At 42.0% G+C, this 16,577-nt stretch overlaps 2 protein-coding genes across 3 annotated transcripts; one reads left to right on the forward strand and one right to left on the reverse strand.

The window, feature by feature from the left end:
* The first annotated feature begins 834 nt into the window (after nucleotides 1-834).
* Nucleotides 835-12,547, forward strand: LOC118375633 (potassium channel subfamily K member 5-like). Of its 2 annotated transcripts, none has more exons than XM_052514089.1 (5): nucleotides 835-981; nucleotides 6,898-7,009; nucleotides 7,160-7,326; nucleotides 9,395-9,563; nucleotides 9,773-12,547. In XM_052514089.1, the coding sequence occupies exons 1-5, from the start codon at nucleotides 946-948 to the stop codon at nucleotides 10,486-10,488; spliced, it is 1,200 nt and encodes a 399-aa protein (XP_052370049.1). In that variant the 5' UTR covers nucleotides 835-945; the 3' UTR covers nucleotides 10,489-12,547. The 2 variants fall into 2 exon arrangements, with proteins under 2 accessions (XP_052370049.1, XP_052370048.1); XM_052514088.1 differs by lacking the exon at nucleotides 835-981 and adding an exon at nucleotides 4,089-4,623.
* LOC118375634 (serum paraoxonase/arylesterase 2-like) lies at nucleotides 11,262-16,564 on the reverse strand. The gene is made up of 9 exons (XM_052514091.1): nucleotides 16,408-16,564; nucleotides 16,035-16,105; nucleotides 15,565-15,620; nucleotides 15,077-15,242; nucleotides 14,090-14,219; nucleotides 13,750-13,950; nucleotides 13,534-13,615; nucleotides 13,258-13,386; nucleotides 11,262-11,798 (listed from the first exon to the last, which is right to left on the reverse strand). The coding sequence occupies exons 1-9, from the start codon at nucleotides 16,479-16,481 to the stop codon at nucleotides 11,637-11,639; spliced, it is 1,071 nt and encodes a 356-aa protein (XP_052370051.1). The 5' UTR covers nucleotides 16,482-16,564; the 3' UTR covers nucleotides 11,262-11,636.
* Between the last annotated feature and the right edge of the window lie 13 nt (nucleotides 16,565-16,577).

Consider the following 16,577-nt stretch of genomic DNA (forward strand, 5'->3'; position numbering starts at 1 on the left):
CCACATAAAGGCTCTCTTTTCCCCACCTGACCACATTAATGCTCTCTTTTCCCCACCTGACCACAGAAAGGCTCTCTTTTCCCCACCTGCCCACATTAATGCTCTCTTTTCCCCACCTGACCACAGAAAGGCTCTCTTTTCCCCACCTGACCATATTAATGCTCTCTTTTCCCCACCTGACCACAGAAAGGCTCTCTTTTCCCCACCTGACCACAGAAAGGCTCTCTTTTCCCCACCTGCCCACATTAATGCTCTCTTTTCCCCACCTGACCACAGAAAGGCTCTCTTTTCCCCACCTGACCACAGAAATGCTCTCTTTTCCCCACCTGACCACAGAAATGCTCTCTTTTCCCCACCTGACCACAGAAATGCTCTCTTTTCCCCACCTAACCACATTAATGCTCTCTTTTCCCCACCTGACCATATTAATGCATTATTTCCCCCTCATCTGCTTTTGGCCTAAACCTTCTTGTTTTCTCTATGAATTATCTGAGTAAGATTAAGGCCTCATTCTTATTTTCCATAACTCTTTGAGAATGCTATCGTTTAGAAATATACTACTAGTAATATGCATAAATATATATGCGCATATATTATCAACTGTTGATAACTGTTATAGTTTCATAAAATAAGAAATACATTTTCTAATCTGAGTTTTCAGAGGTTTCCGGTATAGGCTACATTAGTTATTTTTTTCTGAGACTAACAGGAAAGATGTCATACAGTGAGTGACCTTTTCAAAAGCCCTCATTAGAGAAGATACACCTCTCTCACTTGTTTTTCAGTACAGTGAGAAAATGTGTGTGTGTCATGACGGTTGCTCTTATCTCTGTTTGTGTGTGTGATTGTGTGTGTGTTTGTGTGTGTGTGAGCTCCTAAAGGGCTGGTCAGTTTAGAAGCTAATCTACCCAACACAAGGGCGATTCTCCCCTGCTCAACACGATAATGGTGAATGGGGCGGTCCCTCCCATTGACTCCAGAGTGAGTAATATTGTAATGTTGAGAATGTTGAGCCCCACAGTGGAGGTGTCATAATACCCACAAAAACCTAGAGGTCAAACAGGGAAAGGGGGATACCTAGTCAGTTGTTCAACTGAATGCATTCAACTGAAAAGTGTCTTCTGCATTTAACCCAACGTGCGGGGGGCTGCCATAATCGACATCCACGTTTCGGGCGCCCAGGAAATGGTTCCAATAATTTTTCAACCATTCATTTTTACTATAGGGGATTTTAGAAACACTAAAAATAAGGCCTGTGTTACGTGTAGGCTTTTAAACATCTTATTTAACCGTTATTTAACTAGGCAAGTCAGGCTTACCCTGCCTGGCGTGATGTTTTGATAACCATGTAAATCTTTTTCAGACAAGGTGACATTTATCAATATATTCGGCTTTATTTACACTCAGATTATAAATGGCTAATTAGCATCAAATTAGTCATCATGCAAGACTACAAATCCCTGCAAGCTCCTGCACGTCATCTGTAGCTGACATCTTTGCTAACAGGTATTGTGTCAATTTCAAACTTGCAAAAGACAGTTCACGGAGTTGTCAAATGAAAGAGATTTAGCCAATTTATGAATTACTACATTTAGCTAACATTAGATAGTTAAACCAGAGATTTTTTTTAACCTTTGCCTCGATTCGGATTCGGCAGGCTCGTCCAGATCATCATGGGATTTGGAGTTCTTTATGATAGCCACATTAGCAGCTAATTAACATTTCATTTGGGGGGGGGGGTTGGGGGGTAAATACAGGCAAATACATTGATAAAAGTAACTTTGTCATAGAGATATTTACACTGTTATCAAAACATCACACCAGGGTAAGCCTACACAAAACACATGCCTTATTTGAAGTGTTTCTAAAATACCTTGTGGGGAAAATGACTGATAGAAAAACGATTGGAACCATTTCCCTGTTTGTTATGGGTATTATGACTCATACTGTGGTACTCTATAGAGAGCAATAGTACATGGTGTCTTTTTGTAGGCACTAACTCCACAATGTCTCATTGGCCCAAACTTATGTGGAAATTCATGATTGGGGGGGTTGGATAAACGCCGAAAATAATGTCTGCGGTAAATACAAGTTTAGGAGCTCTTATACTTTTTGTTCTATGAGATAATCTCAGCTAACATCACCTTTTGTGAATTTTGAAGCATTTATGTAATCAAAACAAGCACATAAAGGCTTCATAATTCATAGTCACATTAACTGACTGATATCTCATAAAACAAAATGTATAAGATCTCCTGAGTCTGTGTTAGCCTCAGACCTTATTTTTGGCGTTTTTTCCCAAAACCCCATTCTTTCCCGATTCCTTTCCCTTCATAGCTGAACGAACCAGAGGTAACTCATTTCTGTTTTTTGGGACTACAAGCTGGCCAACTCTATTAGTGCCTCTATTGTGCACTTGTGTGTAGGCAATGCCTGCAAGTAAATGTGTGTGTGTATCTGTATTTTATAAAAGGCAATAATGTAGGCTATTATGTTATTATAGCCTACATATAATGTTATTATATGTCAATAATGTAGCCTACATATAGGTTAATAACATTATACATGCCCAGTAAGCAAAATGACGCTGTAAATACGTATTTTCCTGACGTTGAAGTTAGGTTCCTTTTAGGTTCTAAATGACGCTGTAAATACGTATTTTCCTGACGTTGAAGTTAGGTTCATTTTAGGTTCTAAATGACGCTGTAAATACGTATTTTCCTGACGTTGAAGTTAGGTTCATTTTAGGTTCTAAATGACGCTGTAAATACGTATTTTCCTGACGTTGAAGTTAGGTTCATTTTCAGTTCTGAATGACAGGTGAAAAGACATCATTGACCAAATTTAAACTGTACATACATTCTCAATGAAGTAAACATAATATCACAATAATACATTTTAAATACATTTAATATAGGAAAGAGGAGCCGAGCGAAAATTGCAACAGAATATATATTATTGCTCCCATCTGTAAACATGCACTTATGTTAGCTTTCCAAAAGCTTACAAACTGGCAGCAATGATGTTCAAAGTAGTCCAACCTACAGAATAAACCATCAGACCACATCAACTACAAAAACATTCTCAGTAATATTCTCAGTCATATTTTTTGTCTTGCTATGACTGTGATATGTTGTTTATCTACCTTAGTTGAATGCACTGACTGTATGTCGCTCTGAATAAGAGCATCTGCTGAATGACCAAAATGGAAATGTAAAAAACAAATACTTGCAAACTGGAGATTATACTAATGAGTTTCGGCCCCCAAACAAGTACAAATGTGGTTGCTCCGGACCGGACCAAATCTGGACGAATCATAGACGTCTAGGCTATGCTTCACAAACTTGAACAGCACAGTACGACACAGTTCAGTACAGTAGAGCACAGGATAATACAGTACAGTAGAGTTTGATTCAGTAGAGTACAGAGTACATTAGAGTAAAGTAGGATACAATTCAGTACATTATACTGTACTGAACTATACTGTATTGTACTGTACTCTACTTTTTTACTGTAATGTACAGTCGGTTACTGTATAGTTCTCTACTGTGCTGTGCTGTCCAAACAAAATTTAAGTCATCTGTGTTTGCGGGCAAATGGACCAGACCAAATCTGAACCAATTATACCCTTACAAAAAAAAGAGTCCGTTTTGAAACAGCCGTAAAGGTGCAGTAACTGCAGTCAACTGTGGTATTTTGGACGCAGTAATTACAGAATAACCAGTGTACTGAAGTTGAACTGCAAATACACTGCAAAATTACTGCAGTAAAAAAACGGTGTTATTTTGGACGCGGTATTTGCAGCATACACCAGTTATACTGCAATCGTTTTCCGTAAAGGTAGACGTCTTTGTGGCTGTTTTCCATAAACACATCCCCAGACAGAGACTTTCAATCAGTCAAAACTCAATAAAGATATTTAATTTGAGACCTTTAATCCACACAGCATTACATCTGAGATCAGCATACAGTGAACAGTGCCACTGGTCGCGTTTCTTATTGATTTTTCTTTGATTATGAAGCTTGAGAAGTACATAATCTGCTGTTCTATCGCACTGCAATGATGTCTGAGGGGAAAAAACAGTGTTCGTTGTTTGAAGTAGCTAGGCGAACGTGGCAGTTTCACAGCTACGGATTCCAGCTTTAAACCCGTATAGCTAGGTTGTGGAAGTCAGAAAGACACATAACGTTTTTCTCTCTTTGAAAATGATACTATAGGCTAAACAATGGCGCACACCTGAAACGATGTCTTGTATGTGGACTGGGTTGAATTTGTCCTCCTCCATTGTATTATCACAATCCCAGTCTCCCACGTTTGTAATTACCCAGCACAGGAACCAGGAAGAGAAGTTTGAATGCAACACGCGTCCTATTTTTTGTTTTGGGCAACAATTCTGATGCGAGTTTATAATGAGGATGATTTTTAAGTGATCGGCAATGTCTGATAAGGGTCCTGTATTAACGTCAGGTATCATTTTTTACCTATCGATCGGGGCAGCAATATTTCAAATACTTGAAGAACCCAATTGGAAACTGGCCAAATCCGAATATTCCCGTCAAAAGGAAAACATTCTTAAAACATATCCGTGCTTGACTAAAGAAGATCTGAACTATATTTTGGGGGTATGTAGGGATTCAATTTAGAATACATGTATTATCTTCCCAATCGGCGTTTTAATGATGATCATTACTGTGTTGTAAGCTTGGTCAGCATTGGAACTTTATTACGTCTCTAAAACTGTATTTTACACTATGGGCGATTCCAAGGTGTAGCAGCTATTGCTGAAAGTCGGATTTTTCACTTTCAAATGTATGTCAAACAAAAAACAATAATTGCAAAGTTAAACAAACCGTACAACTCTATGCACTTTTGTTCTTCAAGCAAATGTATTGTAAACATTTCAGTGGAAGTTGTTAAAAGTAGTCCTTAGTGCATGGAGTTGTGTGGTTTGTTGAAAAATCCGAGTCTCAGAATCCCTCTGTTACCGTAGAATTGCCACTATGTTTTAGGCCTACTGTTCGACGACTATTTAGGCCCATGGACGTTGTCCCTGGATAATAAACATACCCAGGGCATTTCAGGTGCTGAATGAAAGCTTAGACCTCTGGGACCTCGAAAATAAGTGTTATATGGATGTCAAAAATACTTATTTTCTGGACGTTGAAATCAGGTGCATTTTAGAGGCTGAATGAATGGAAAAAAATATGTATTTTCCAGACGTTTGAAAATATGTATTTTTCAGACATTGATTCTATGGCAAAAAATTAAATGCTATACATGTCCTATTAAGTAAGAAACCAAATATGTATTATTGCTCCCATCTATCACATGCAGTAATGTTATCTGTTTCAAATGCTTTAAAACTGTCTGCAATGATGATCAAAGTAGGCCAGCATACAGAATGAACCAACAGACCATTTTAACTACAATAACATTCTGAGTAACGTCTACAGAATATTTTGTCTTGCTATGACTGGGATATGTTGTTGTTTATCTACCTTGGTTGAATACACTGACTGTAAGTCCCTCTGGATAAGAGCATCTGCTGAATGTCCAAAATATACATGTACAAACAAACACTAGCTGGGTATTGTTCTAATGATAAAGTACACATCTGGTCTGTGTAGACCAGATCCATGTCTGTGTTTGGGCCAAATATAGGCCAAAAATCCACCTTCGTGGACATTGAAATCAGGGCTCCAAAAAAATACCCCCAAAATATGGAGGATCAGAAAAAGACGTCCAAAAGGCAATGCCTTATGTCAAATGCTTTGTGGGTAATTTTACGTGAAAAAATAACATTGTAGATCATCTGAAATTATTTAATCTAAACAAAGCTTGTCAAGTTGGGACATTTCAGTCCTTGTCAGTACTGATATGGCCTAGGATAGGGTAAGTAAGGGTAAGTAATCCTTCTCTCCCCCCTTCTCACCCCCCCAACAAGATTTAGATGCAAGTGGCTGTTCCACTGGTTGTCATAAGGTGTATGCACCCATTTGTAAGTCGCTCTGGATAAGAGCGTCTGCTAAATGACTTAAATGTAAATGTTAATGATAATATATGTGCATATTTGTATTTTTATATGTTATTATGAATATATTATTTTCACTGTTGCAGTAAAAGCTTGGAGTACTTCTACGCTTATAACTCAAGTTTCAATTATAGCAACAGAACAATAATGAGCCTACATACGTTTTCATCATCTCTGTGCTCTTCAACGAAGGAGCCAAGTCAGCATGTTAGGACAGCTCAGAAGAACTGGTTTGCCATTTTCTTTGCTCCGATAACAATGCAGATGCAACGTTGGTAACAGAATGACGTCAGAAGATTGCAGTCATTATGTTGCCAAACTTTGCGTCTGCACTGTTCTTCAAGCCAATATGTTTTCAGTGGAAATTGTTAAAAGTAGTCCTTGTGCAGAGTTGTATGTTTTGTTTAACTTTGCAATCTTTGCAATCATCCATTTTATAGTGTCAAATCAGAGGCTCAGTGCCACTCTGCTACCGTGGAATAGCCAAGGGGCAGCATATTTTCAGAGGGTGTTGTCTCTCTAGATATCCGGGTTGCCTCTAATGTTTCAATGCCACTGCTGTCTAGGGTCGTGTTTACGAGACTACAGAGGGCGTTGTCAGTCCCTTCATTACGGTTGTGTCCTTCTATTTGAAGGTTCTGGAAATATATAACAGGGGTCTATTGTTTGTGTGTAATGACTAAAATATACTTCAAAGTGGGAACATATTATATTTTTATTTGCTCAATCTCCGTGAATTTAGATTCCCAAAGTAACTCTGTGTTTACCTAGAGTGTGAAGACTCCTGAAATGAATCCCAATGAAACCCGTTACCGGTTAAGATCAGCTCTGTTTGTACAGTGTGATAACCCACTCTGTTCCCTAGGTGGTGTCAGACGCTGCTGGACAAGGTGTGACCATCACTGGAGAGAATACCTACAACAACTGGGACTGGACCAATTCGGTTGTCTTTGCTGCCACTATTGTCACTACCATAGGTGGGTAATATCTTGAATACAACACTGGAAACATTGAATCATGTTCATCTCTCTCCGATAACAGCTGCTAACTCAGTTACCCAATGTCTAACCATTGCAGAAATGAAGCTGCCACCCCTGTCTGAAAGGCTATACGTTTGTGATTTGCAGGTTATGGTAATGTTGCCCCAAAGACGGCTGGCGGCCGTATATTCTGCATCCTGTATGGCCTGTGTGGGATCCCTCTCTGCCTCACCTGGATTAGTGAGCTGGGCTCGTTCTTCGGAGACAGAGCCAAGCGCCTGGGACAGGTCCTGGTACTCAAAGGCCTTAGTGTGGTAAGACTCACTGGGAGTCTCTCAGCACGTCTAATGTACTGATTTGGATTTCTATCAATGACTTTTGGGGAGGTGCAATACATGACTTAATCATTTATTAACAGCGATTCGCCAATGGTAAGCCACGTTTAGCCACTGTAGCTGGGTACTAATGACTGAATCCTGTATGGTCCAACTAATGGAGAAGTGTTAGCCTACAAGACATGTTAGCCTCATCACCAGATCTGGTGGAACACTCAAAAATGACAATTGACATGGTCAAATCAAAGGGATTGGTCTAACATTGTCACTTGTGTCACATGCCGATGCTTTGGTTGCTCTCTGGGGTCTAGGCCGGCTCACTGTGCTTTAGCTGCTGCTTTGGTTGCTCTCTGGGGTCTAGGCCGGCTCACTGTGCTTTAGCTGCTGCTTTGGTTGCTCTCTGGGGTCTAGGCTGGCTCACTGTGCTTTAGCTGCTGCTTTGGTTGCTCTCTGGGGTCTAGGCCGTCTCACTGTGCTTTAGCTGCTGCTTTGGTTGCTCTCTGGGGTCTAGGCCGGCTCACTGTGCTTTAGCTGCTGCTTTGGTTGCTCTCTGGGGTCTAGGCTGGCTCACTGTGCTTTAGCTGCTGCTTTGGTTGCTCTCTGGGGTCTAGGCTGGCTCACTGTGCTTTAGCTGCTGCTTTGGTTGCTCTCTGGGGTCTAGGCTGGCTCACTGTGCTTTAGCTGCTGCTTTGGTTGCTCTCTGGGGTCTAGGCTGGCTCACTGTGCTTTAGCTGCTGCTTTGGTTGCTCTCTGGGGTCTAGGCTGGCTCACTGTGCTTTAGCTGCTGCTTTGGTTGCTCTCTGGGGTCTAGGTGGGGCTCACTGTGCTTTAGCTGCTGCTTTGGTTGCTCTCTGGGGTCTAGGCCGGCTCACTGTGCTTTAGCTGCTGCTTTGGTTGCTCTCTGGGGTCTAGGCCGGCTCACTGTGCTTTAGCTGCTGCTTTGGTTGCTCTCTGGGGTCTAGGCTGGCTCACTGTGCTTTAGCTGCTGCTTTGGTTGCTCTCTGGGGTCTAGGCTGGCTCACTGTGCTTTAGCTGCTGCTTTGGTTGCTCTCTGGGGTCTAGGCTGGCTCACTGTGCTTTAGCTGCTGCTTTGGTTGCTCTCTGGGGTCTAGGCTGGCTCACTGTGCTTTAGCTGCTGCTTTGGTTGCTCTCTGGGGTCTAGGCTGGCTCACTGTGCTTTAGCTGCTGCTTTGGTTGCTCTCTGGGGTCTAGGCTGGCTCACTGTGCTTTAGCTGCTGCTTTGGTTGCTCTCTGGGGTCTAGGTGGGGCTCACTGTGCTTTAGCTGCTGCTTTGGTTGCTCTCTGGGGTCTAGGCCGGCTCACTGTGCTTTAGCTGCTGCTTTGGTTGCTCTCTGGGGTCTAGGCCGGCTCACTGTGCTTTAGCTGCTGCTTTGGTTGCTCTCTGGGGTCTAGGCCGGCTCACTGTGCTTTAGCTGCTGCTTTGGTTGCTCTCTGGGGTCTAGGCTGGCTCACTGTGCTTTAGCTGCTGCTTTGGTTGCTCTCTGGGGTCTAGGCAGGCTCACTGTGCTTTAGCTGCTGCTTTGGTTGCTCTCTGGGGTCTAGGCCGGCTCACTGTGCTTTAGCTGCTGCTTTGGTTGCTCTCTGGGGTCTAGGTGGGGCTCACTGTGCTTTAGCTGCTGCTTTGGTTGCTCTCTGGGGTCTAGGCCGGCTCACTGTGCTTTAGCTGCTGCTTTGGTTGCTCTCTGGGGTCTAGGCCGGCTCACTGTGCTTTAGCTGCTGCTTTGGTTGCTCTCTGGGGTCTAGGCTGGCTCACTGTGCTTTAGCTGCTGCTTTGGTTGCTCTCTGGGGTCTAGGCCGGCTCACTGTGCTTTAGCTGCTGCTTTGGTTGCTCTCTGGGGACTAGGCAGGCTCACTGTGCTTTAGCTGCTGCTTTGGTTGCTCTCTGGGGTCTAGGCTGGCTCACTGTGCTTTAGCTGCTGCTTTGGTTGCTCTCTGGGGACTAGGCAGGCTCACTGTGAAGCCCTTTTTACATCAGCAGTTGTCACAAAGTCCTTTAAATACATTTGAATGATTGTGACGTCTGCAGAAAAAGGTCCAGTTGATCTGCACGGCCATCTTCCTCCTGTGGGGTCTGCTGGTACACCTGGTGATCCCCCCGTTTGTGTTCATGTCCCTGGAGGGATGGTCGTACCTGGAGGGCTTCTACTTCTCCTTCATCACCCTCACCACTGTCGGCTTCGGGGACTACGTCGCAGGTAGTTACATAGGCTTTTCATGAAGTAGGTGGCATTCCTCAGAAAATATTAGTCTATGTTTAATAGATATCATGATATCACCTAATTCACGTTAGAGGATCATAGTTATTTGGAGTTGGATTCATTGCCTGGTGCAATCCTGCTTTGTCCAAGCTGAAGAAAGGGTGACATATACTTAATTAAACTATGTTCTCTTTTTGACTCCACAGGTATCAATCCAAACATAGACTACCCAAGGCTGTACCGGGTGTTTGCAGAGGTGTGGATTTACATGGGTCTGGCCTGGCTGTCTCTGTTCTTTAGCTGGAACGTCCACATGGTTGTGTCGGCTCACAAGGTCCTGAAGAAGAGAAGGCAGAGACACAGGATGGACCACCTGGACCATCGATGGCAGCTCGAGAAGGACGACATCCGCAGCCCTCGCCGCCTCCCCACCGCCGTCGACATCTTCAACTTCCTGTCTGAGAAGCATGAGGACTACAGCACCGCCATCAGGCAGATTGGCGCTGCCGCGAAGCCGAAGACGGAATTCAAGGAGTTGAGTCGTTCAAAGAGCTGTAGTGACATCCTGGGGACGAATATCCAAACCCTGGAGCATTCCCCACGCCGCCTGAGGCGCCACCTTAGCATCAGTCACAATATGTTAGTCAGCAGCTTTGGGATGGGAGAGGAGGGGCAGAGGCTTATCGAGGATGACCCTGTCTTTATGAAAGACCCTGTGTTTGAGGAGAACTGTCTGGATAGGGACACTAGAGCGAAGGCTGTTTATGTGTCCAACTCAAAAGAGAACCTAAACCCCGTCGATCTAGGTCCTAACATCAACAAAGAGGAGAATGTTCAGAATCAAGATGGTGGAGAGAATAGGTTTACTGTATCAAAGGTAGTGGAGGGGGATTCGGGAGAGGAGAATGATGAGAAAGGCTGAAGCCTTGGATCCATCCTCTTCCTGGAGAACTGAATGATGTAATCAAAAGGGGACTATCACGCTCTCCTAGAAGTTTGGTTGGTGCAGAAAACCTGTGAATTCAGATAAATAAAAAGGTATGATGGGTCTGTGATGGGTCCGCGGATCATCACAACTTTTTATTTATTGTACCCATCACACCTTTTCATTTATCACCCCATCACACCTTTTTATCCATCTGAACTGAATGATGTAGAAGCATCATAACAAGGTCCTGGGACAACCAGAGACTATGGCAGAGTTAGGATTGGTCACATTCCCCTGTGGTGAGGAGTGGAAACAAATTTTCAACGGTTTTCCTTAACATAGTGATCAGTGAAATGTATGACCCAAGATTATCAAGGCCTAAGATCATGAACACAGTCTGGACAACTTCCTGTCTTCTCTGTTATCTTTATCTCGATGTTAAACACACATTTTGGTCTGTGGGAAAAGTAAAAGAAGGAAAATATAGCAAATGATGGACTCCTCAGAGTTGCCAGTGTGATTTACCTGACTCTAAAATGAGAAACTGAAAGCAATGTAGTTTGTCTATTGTTACAAACTGCCTTCAGAAATAAAGTTTACATGAGTTTCTATGCAATTTCCATGTTTTTTATATGAGTAGATGTAGTGGTTGTGGACTTGATAAAGGAGATATAAGATATAGAATAATTTTGTATTTTTTGCTTTGTCATTACCCCCCTCCCCCCCCCAGAAAAATATTCCCCCAAAGATCGATGATCAACAATATGTCAAAGTAAAATAATGAAATATAACTGTTTAATCAATACAAATAGTCCACCATTTTCGACAGTGTGCAGGTCTCTCATCTTTTCCAGTATTCTTATTTTGACTCCTACGCACCTGGAACAGACACTATTGAGTACTAAGGAACTTAAAAGAGCCCAGACGGCCTCTTATCATTTAACATAATTACAATTGTAATTACAGTGTTATATTGTGGCAACCATGTGGAATATTTATACTTTTCAATCATATTACACCAGACAAGATGTACTATACAGAAACAGCACAGACTTTGAGTACAATACAGTTTGAATGTCATTACTGCATCTATATATACACACACAGACTTTGGAAATCAGATGTCTGGAAGGAATTATTGGCTACTTCAGATCACAGACCAGGGCTTTGTGGTAGACTGTTCCTATGAGAAGCTTTCCTCCATAGGGAGCTGCTACAGAGGATCCTATGAGCACACTGCCATCATCAGCATAGACCTGAGTCACCACTGGCTTCTCATAGTGGATGTCCTGAATCCTAATGACCTATAAAACAAATTATGATAAAGAAAACCAATTAAAGCTTTTGGTACATGGGCTGTGTCCCAAATGGCAGTCTATTCCCTATACAGTGCACTACACTACTTTTCACTACTTTTGGCCAAGGCCCATAGGGAGTATACTCTATAGAGGAGGTATTCCCAAACTGGGGTGATATATACTCTATAGGGCAGGTATTCCCAAACTGGTGATGTGATATAGCGAATCACCGGAGTGAGTTGGGTGTGAAATTACTTTCCCGAAACGGATGACACAAACAACTGGATTGGTTATCCCTTTCATGCCCTGCCTCCAGTCCAATTGCCGATATCTGAACAAGAGAGCCTCATAAACATTGTAACAAGCGGTTCAGTGAAAATTGAATTTAATCAGAAGCCACTGCCAGATTTCTGGATAGGGCTGGGCTCAGAATATCCTGCCTTGGTCAAATCATGCTGTTAAAACACTGATGCCCTTTGCAACCACGTACCTACAGTGCCTTGCGAAAGTATTCAGCCCCCTTGAACTTTGCGACCTTCGAGCTGTTTTGCAAGGAGGAATGGGAAAAACTTTCAGTCTCTCGATGTGCAAAACTGATAGAGACATACCCCAAGCGACTTACAGCTGTAATCGCAGCAAAACGTGGCGCTACAAAGTATTAACTTAAGGGGGCTGAATAATTTTGCACGCCCAATTTTTCAGTTTTTGATTTGTTAAAAAAGTTTGAAATATCCAATAAATGTCGTTCCACTTCATGATTGTGTCCCACTTGTTGTTGATTTTTCACAAAAAAATACAGTTTTATATCTTTATGTTTGAAGCCTGAAATGTGGCAAAAGGTCGCAAAGTTCAAGGGGCCGAATACTTTCGCAAGGCACTGTATGTGAGAGTGGATTCTCGGCCCTCACTAGCATGAAAACTAAATACAGGCACAGACTGTGTGTGGAAAATTATTTAAGACTGAGACTCTCTCCAATACAACCCAACATTACAGAGTTAAGTGCATCCTTTCAAGCACACCTTTCTCATTAACCTGTGGTGAGTTATGCACAATTTTCAATTAACAAATAAGGTTTTATATCTAAGATGGTTAAATAAAAAGCAAAATTATTGACTATTATTATATTATTATTTGTGCCCTGGTCCTATAAGAGCTCTTTGTCACTTCCCACGAGCCGTGTTGTGACGACAACTCACACTCATTCTTATGTTTAATAAATGTATCGTATAGTGTGTGGGTGGCAGGCTTACAATGGTGGCAAAAAAACAACATTTGAGAGTGCGCTGACCCTGGTGCTAGAGGGGGTACGCAGCTGGAGGTTGAATGTTTGAAGGGGTAGGGGACTATAAAACGTGTGGGAACCACTGCTATAGGGAATAGGGTGCCATTTGGAACTGAGATCAGAGTGAATTTATTCCTATAATATAATAGAACTAGAGAGGACATAGTAAATGACGTACTAACCTCGGATCCAGGTAGATCCTCAGGGTCATATACTGCTACCTTTGCTCCATTAGGGTGACAACCCAGCCAAATGTCACCTGTTACATGGTCCACCTCGATGTTGTCACAGAGAGACCCAACGGCTACAGACTGGTTGGAGACAGACATCATTAGGAATGTGATGGCTCATTGTATTACAGCGGTTGGACCATCTCTAGAAACAATACAAAATATAATATTTTGCCCATAAAGAAGTTTGCGTTCATATTCATATTTGATGTAGTGAAAAAGTTTTACCTTGACATGTACCAAGTCTTTGTTTTTCTTTATCTCAAAAACAGCAATCTCATGGTCCAAAATAGCAGACACGTATAGATACCTGGGAGGAAAAAAACACAGTTATTGTTTTACTGCATAACACACTTCCAAAGAGCACAACCAATTTGTACATTTTAAACTGTTCGATTCTCAATTGTGTAGACTTTACTGCAATTGTGGAAACAAAGAAGGCACCTTTTGTCGGGTGACATGTTGATGCCGTTTGCAGATAGGAAGCCATGGCCCACTGCCTTCACTCCTCCAGGGCTGTAGTAAACCACGTCAGCCCAGGGTAGACCCAGGACCACAGCCAGCATGTGTAGCACTGCACTGGGATAGGAGTGATCGTTGGTGGCATAGAAGCTCTCCACTCCCACAGCCACAATGTCATTCACACTGAGAGAGTAAAGGGCAAAAACATACAGAGTTAGCCAAGCAGAAACACACCACTGTGGAACTCTCACTGGTCATACTGTACAGTACATAGCCAATGTGGTTCATCCACATCATGTAAATGTAAACATCTCACACCTACCTATGAAGGAGATCATGCTTTATAGTTTTCAGGTGCACAATGGTGTTGTCCTCTTCGACAAATAGAAAGATCTCTACCTGGCTTGTGTAATGTTGAGGGTGATTGACAACAAACAGATGGATGGTTTTATCTGGAAGGAGATGGGAGTTCAGCAGTGAGAAATATCATCTCTACTGTCTCCTCTGGTGTCTAAGGCTCTCTATTGATTGACAGGGAAGACACACACACACACACACACACACACAGTAGTGGTCTGGTCTGGAATGGAGGAATTTGCTGCGATTTCTGACTTGAGTAACTAGAATAATTGCTGACACATGTTTTATACTGTACTCTTTTACTGTGTACTGTTGTACTGTATACTGTATTGTTTTACTGTATACTGTATTATTTTACTGTGTAGTGCACTGTTTTGCTATATAGTACCAGTCAAATGTTTGGACACACCTACTCATTCAAGGGTTTTTCTTTATGCCAAAGTGTGCAAAGCTGTCATCAAGGAAAAGGGTGGCTAATTTTAAGAATCTAAAATATATTTAGATCTGTTTAACACTTTTGGTTACTACATGACTCCATATGTGTTATTTCATAGTTGTGATGTCTTCGCTATTACTCTACAATGTAGAAAAGAGTTATTTAAAAACAGAAAAACCCTTGAATGAGCAGGTGTGTCCAAACTTTTGACTGGTACTGTATATTGTACTTATATTTTATTAATAAAATATATTATAAACATATCTTGTGTAATTTCCATTTTTGTATGTTGTTGAATCAAACAGCTGTCCATTACGGTCTAGCCGGTCTTGAGGGAAAGTGTCTAGCAGAGAAATTCACAGTCAAAGTGTGTCTATATATACGCTGTGGATTTTATTGGTTGGGTGGGTGATTACACAAAGCTCACTGGTCCACTTTGTGAAGTTATCACATGTCCGATGTTTTTGAAACAAACTCATTTCATATGTGAGAGCTAAATCTCCCATCCTTTACCTGTCTCGTCAATGTAGACACTGATTCCATGGGGGTTGAAGGAGTCCCGGTCCAGGTCTCCTTTGATTGTCAGCTCCACAGGGATCAGTCTGGGGTCCAACAGGTCCAGAGTATATATCTTCCCTGGGTCATCAGAGAAGGAGGGCATTCCAGGATATTTCAAGCCCTAGGTGGGGGTATTGATTTGACATGAGTGACAGGTGTAAGTCCTAAATGGCACCCTATTCCCTATATAGTGCACTACTTTTGACCAAATTGGTGCACTATGTAGGGAATAGGGTGCCATTTGGGATACAACGCGGTGTATGTATTGTATTATTAAAAACAGCTGTTTTATTCTGTAAAAATAGTTATTTTATCATCAGTGTGAGGGAGGTATATTGAACATGCTATATTATGAATTGAGGACAATATTTTAATTATTCAGTGTGCCTTACCAGAATATGCTTGCCATGAAGGATCGCATCATGACAATGGATTTTACTTACGGTGCTTATGATGGCCAGTCCATCTCGAAGTATGGTGAAGTCCTCTGCTCCATATTCTGTACATATAGGATTGTCCACAAACCATTAGCAACAGCCTATATCAATGTATTATTTTTATCCCATAGGCCAAAGGCCTTCATTAAACATAACATCATCATCATGACACCAAACAAAGCATGCTGGGACACGTTGATACTTGGACTATTAGTCTAATGAACTTCAGCCCTGACACTTGCCCAACTAGCGGTTATACAGCCTGATCTCATCACACATACTGAGAAGACTCATCATTTTGAGCCTACTGGAATAACTGGAACAGGCTCAAAGTAGAACAGGCTATTTCAACATTACATTGGTATCTATCTCACACCGATGTGAAACATAGAAGAACTATACTATATGTTTTAATTAAAGCATGAACTGTTATACTGTCAATATGATTACAATTTAATGGACTGGTTCAGACATACCTATATTCTTCAATAGGTGACAGTTGGGGAGGCGTTTTACAGGCACTTCTCTGTTGGCAAGGGCTAGTTCACTGCAAATAGAACCCGGTTAATATTACTTTGGTGTGAAAGCAAGAGCAACACAGACCATTCTGAATTCAGCTTTTGACACTCTCACACCACTGCTCAATTCACCTAAAGTCGTTCACTTCAAAGTTGCTAAAATACTATTTTTCAAATATCACTTTTAATGTCTGAGGCCTCTGTTGACAATGCCAATCAGGTCAATATTGTAAACTCTGATCAGGGAAATGTAGCATGATTCGAAGAAGACATTCCAAAGAAGATACACATGCCCTATAATGTTAAAATGTTCAGCAACCATGCAGCCTACCTCAATTTAAGAAGTCTTTGCCCCAAAAGAGCTGCCAATGCAGCAATGCAGATGGTAACAAGCACCCACTTCATGGCAGACAAACTCTTTCCCTTGGTCAAAGGTTATGAAAGCCGTGTGCAAAAGGTGGGTGTGTTGTGTACAGGCAGAGTGTAATTGCTCAGTTGAAC

The sequence above is a fragment of the Oncorhynchus keta genome, unplaced genomic scaffold (genome assembly GCF_023373465.1).
Source record: "Oncorhynchus keta strain PuntledgeMale-10-30-2019 unplaced genomic scaffold, Oket_V2 Un_scaffold_1526_pilon_pilon, whole genome shotgun sequence".
NCBI classification, from domain to species: domain Eukaryota; kingdom Metazoa; phylum Chordata; class Actinopteri; order Salmoniformes; family Salmonidae; genus Oncorhynchus; species Oncorhynchus keta.